Source organism: Pteropus vampyrus, unplaced genomic scaffold, assembly GCF_000151845.1.
Source record: "Pteropus vampyrus isolate Shadow unplaced genomic scaffold, Pvam_2.0 Scaffold58, whole genome shotgun sequence".
Classification (NCBI taxonomy): domain Eukaryota; kingdom Metazoa; phylum Chordata; class Mammalia; order Chiroptera; family Pteropodidae; genus Pteropus; species Pteropus vampyrus.
This window is the reverse complement of record NW_011888839.1, coordinates 9,148,572-9,151,391: the sequence shown is the minus strand read 5'-3', so window position 1 is coordinate 9,151,391 and position 2,820 is coordinate 9,148,572. Positions and strand designations below refer to the sequence as shown.

At 29.7% G+C, this 2,820-nt stretch overlaps 1 protein-coding gene across 1 annotated transcript in view; it reads left to right on the top strand.

Moving 5' to 3' along the window:
- Positions 1 to 2,820, top strand: part of UFL1 (UFM1 specific ligase 1) — a 29,095-nt gene that overhangs the window by 20,328 nt on the left and 5,947 nt on the right. Inside the window, exons 13-15 of the mRNA XM_011360752.2 lie at positions 1,121 to 1,238; positions 2,348 to 2,514; positions 2,599 to 2,729. Coding sequence (XP_011359054.1) covers positions 1,121 to 1,238; positions 2,348 to 2,514; positions 2,599 to 2,729 — 416 coding nt within the window. The remainder of the gene's footprint in view (positions 1 to 1,120; positions 1,239 to 2,347; positions 2,515 to 2,598; positions 2,730 to 2,820) is intronic.

Here is a 2,820-nt window from a genome sequence, read left to right as displayed (position 1 = left end):
AAAAAAAAAAAAAAGTAATTTCATTGCTTTTGAAAAATGGTTTTGTTATAATGTCTGAAATGGGGGATGTAATTAGGTTCTCAGCTAAAATACAGGATCAACTCAAGGCAAAAGATTATTAGAAGGAAATGCAGTGTAATAACTTTAAATGCTATAGGAAGCAAACAGAAGTCAGAAACTTTATGGTTTGAAATATCAGGAATGGATAGCCAATCTCAAAAAGAAAGAATACTCGTCTATTCTAAAACTGTGATCTCAACTTCTTACGTCTTGATGCATAGTGAAAAATGATTTTTGAGCCATTTTATTTTTATTTCTTTTCTAAAGTTTCATTTTTAAAGTGAGTACCTAATTTAGCTGGAAATAATTACTTTCATACTTTTATAATTAATAAAGGAGAGATTGCTAGCTTTATCTGTAATCTGTACTTTTCCAAGTAAATGAGTAGACATAATATTTCCACAGTGATTTCCATTACAATTGCTGCATACAAATTTTCCTTGGTATAGGATTATTTTCATGAGAGCAAAAATAAATTATGGGTATAAAATTATGAGGGTTTTTTTTTAATATCTGCTTTTGCAAAACGATAATTTTTAGCTTAATTCTACTTGAGTTGTGGTTCACACAATTATAAAGACTTTTCCTGAAGATTTTGTATAAATTCTAAGGATGATTTGATTTTTATTAAGTATTCATTTTTATAAGAAGGAAATTCTGCTCAGTATTCATTGTTCAACAAAGAGAATTTATCCTTTCCTAAAAGATTTTTTCCATCCACTTGATCATTTTGATTTCTAAATATTTGCATCATCCAAGTTAGATCAAGCGAAAATCATCTTTATTATTTTCTGAATGACCTGTAGAAAATATTCATTAAATAAAGTTAGAAAATTATTATGTGAAATGCCACTGTATATCCTATTTTTAAAATTGTTTTCATAGGTTATTGTTATTTGACATTGGCAATTTTGTTGACATAAAATATCAGTCTTTACGGTAGGCAGTGAATGAATTACCAACTTATTAAATTTGTTAATGGAAGGTTATTTGCTTTTAGGTTGCTCATTTTTTGTTTTGTTTTTTATTGTTTTTTACTCGTTGCTCTTTTCTATTACAGGAAAGAAGAAGCCAGAGATCACTTTTATGTTCCAGGATGAGATTGAAGATTTTTTAAGAAAACACGTGCAAGATGCCCCTGAGGATTTTATTTCTGAACTTGCTGAGTACTTAATAAAGCAAGTATAAAAACTTTTTTTTCTGTTTGATGATATAAATTCAGTGAGTTAGTAAATAAAAATTTACTAATTTTTACCAAGATGATAGAAAATATATATTAGGTATTTTCTTTTCAAAGCTTAGAATTTAATCTAGCCACCAAACTCCAGACTTTCTTTGCCTACAGAGGCATTTCAACAAACATTTAAGTGCTTTGGGAAATGAAAGAGGAGAATGTAGAGATGTCTTCATTTGCTGACCTTACAGTGCTAGTGGGACTGGCTGGTCTCTTCCATAGCATGAAAAGTAACATCTAAAAGGAAGAAAATATGATTTTCTATCAAGATTTGACATAGTACACTTTTAGGGAAAGGATAAAGTAACAGACTGCCTTTGAAGAGAATAAATTTAGACAGCACTAACTTGAAATGAGCCAGACTAAATTTGTTTTTATACAGAAGTCAATGATACTGTGTCTAACTTGACTATAACTAACTAACGTGGTCTTCCCACAAGTTAGTCCCAATGCGTAAGCTGCTGTAAATGCAATCCAGGAGCCCAGTGCATCCAACTTTTAGAATTTAGAAATTTAGATTTTGTAGTGAGATTTTTAAAATTTTAAGAATATTTTTTGTGCATGAATCTATTACATAATCATTTTCATATATAAAAAATGAAATAACTACTAATCATTTGCCATTACTTCTTTAAATAATCTTTTCTGAGTTAAGCATAAAAAAGGTTTTTTCAAATACATCTTTATAGTTCTCTAGAAATTGAGAATTTAAGTTATTATTCCTGAGGATGGGGAACAGATTTATAGTTTACTGTTCTCCAGATTAACTATTAAAAGCTGCTTTGAGTTGAATTTGAAGTTTTTGTTATCGTTGATTTTTATTGTTTTTAGTGCAGTAACTTTGAGTACTTTACATTTGAGAAAAATAATCCATCTAAGTTATAATTCCTGAGATTGGAGGACGAATTCTTGTGAAGTATTCTCCAAATTAATCTTATTTATTTTAAAAAGTAGAGATCTTTTCTTAAGTCTATTTCCATAGAAGAAAATATTTTTTTATCTATGTAAATCCAGTATGCCTTAATAAACTAAATGTATTTATTTTGTGCACAGACCCCTTAATAAAATTTACCTCGAGGTGGTACGTTCAGTATTCATGTCTTCAACAACTTCTGCCTCTGGAACTGGCAGAAAGCGCACAATCAAGGACTTGCAAGAAGAGGTTTCAAACCTATACAATAATATTCGATTATTTGAAAAAGGGCTGAAGTTCTTTACAGGTATACTTAATACTATTTGTTTATTTATTGATACTCATAATTTTTCTTGGACATTCATTTTAATAAAGCTCCTTTATTTTTCAGATGATACACAGACTGCTCTTACCAAGCATTTGCTAAAGACTGTATGTACTGATGTCACTAATCTCATTTTCAACTTCTTAGCTTCGGATTTAATGATGGCAGTTGACGATCCTGCAGCCATTACAAGTGAAGTATGTTAGTGCTTTGCCACTCTTGATGTGTTTTGTTTTGCGACCTGAGCATATTTTATTTTTTCACGTCTGAAACAGTCTAAAAGGGAAA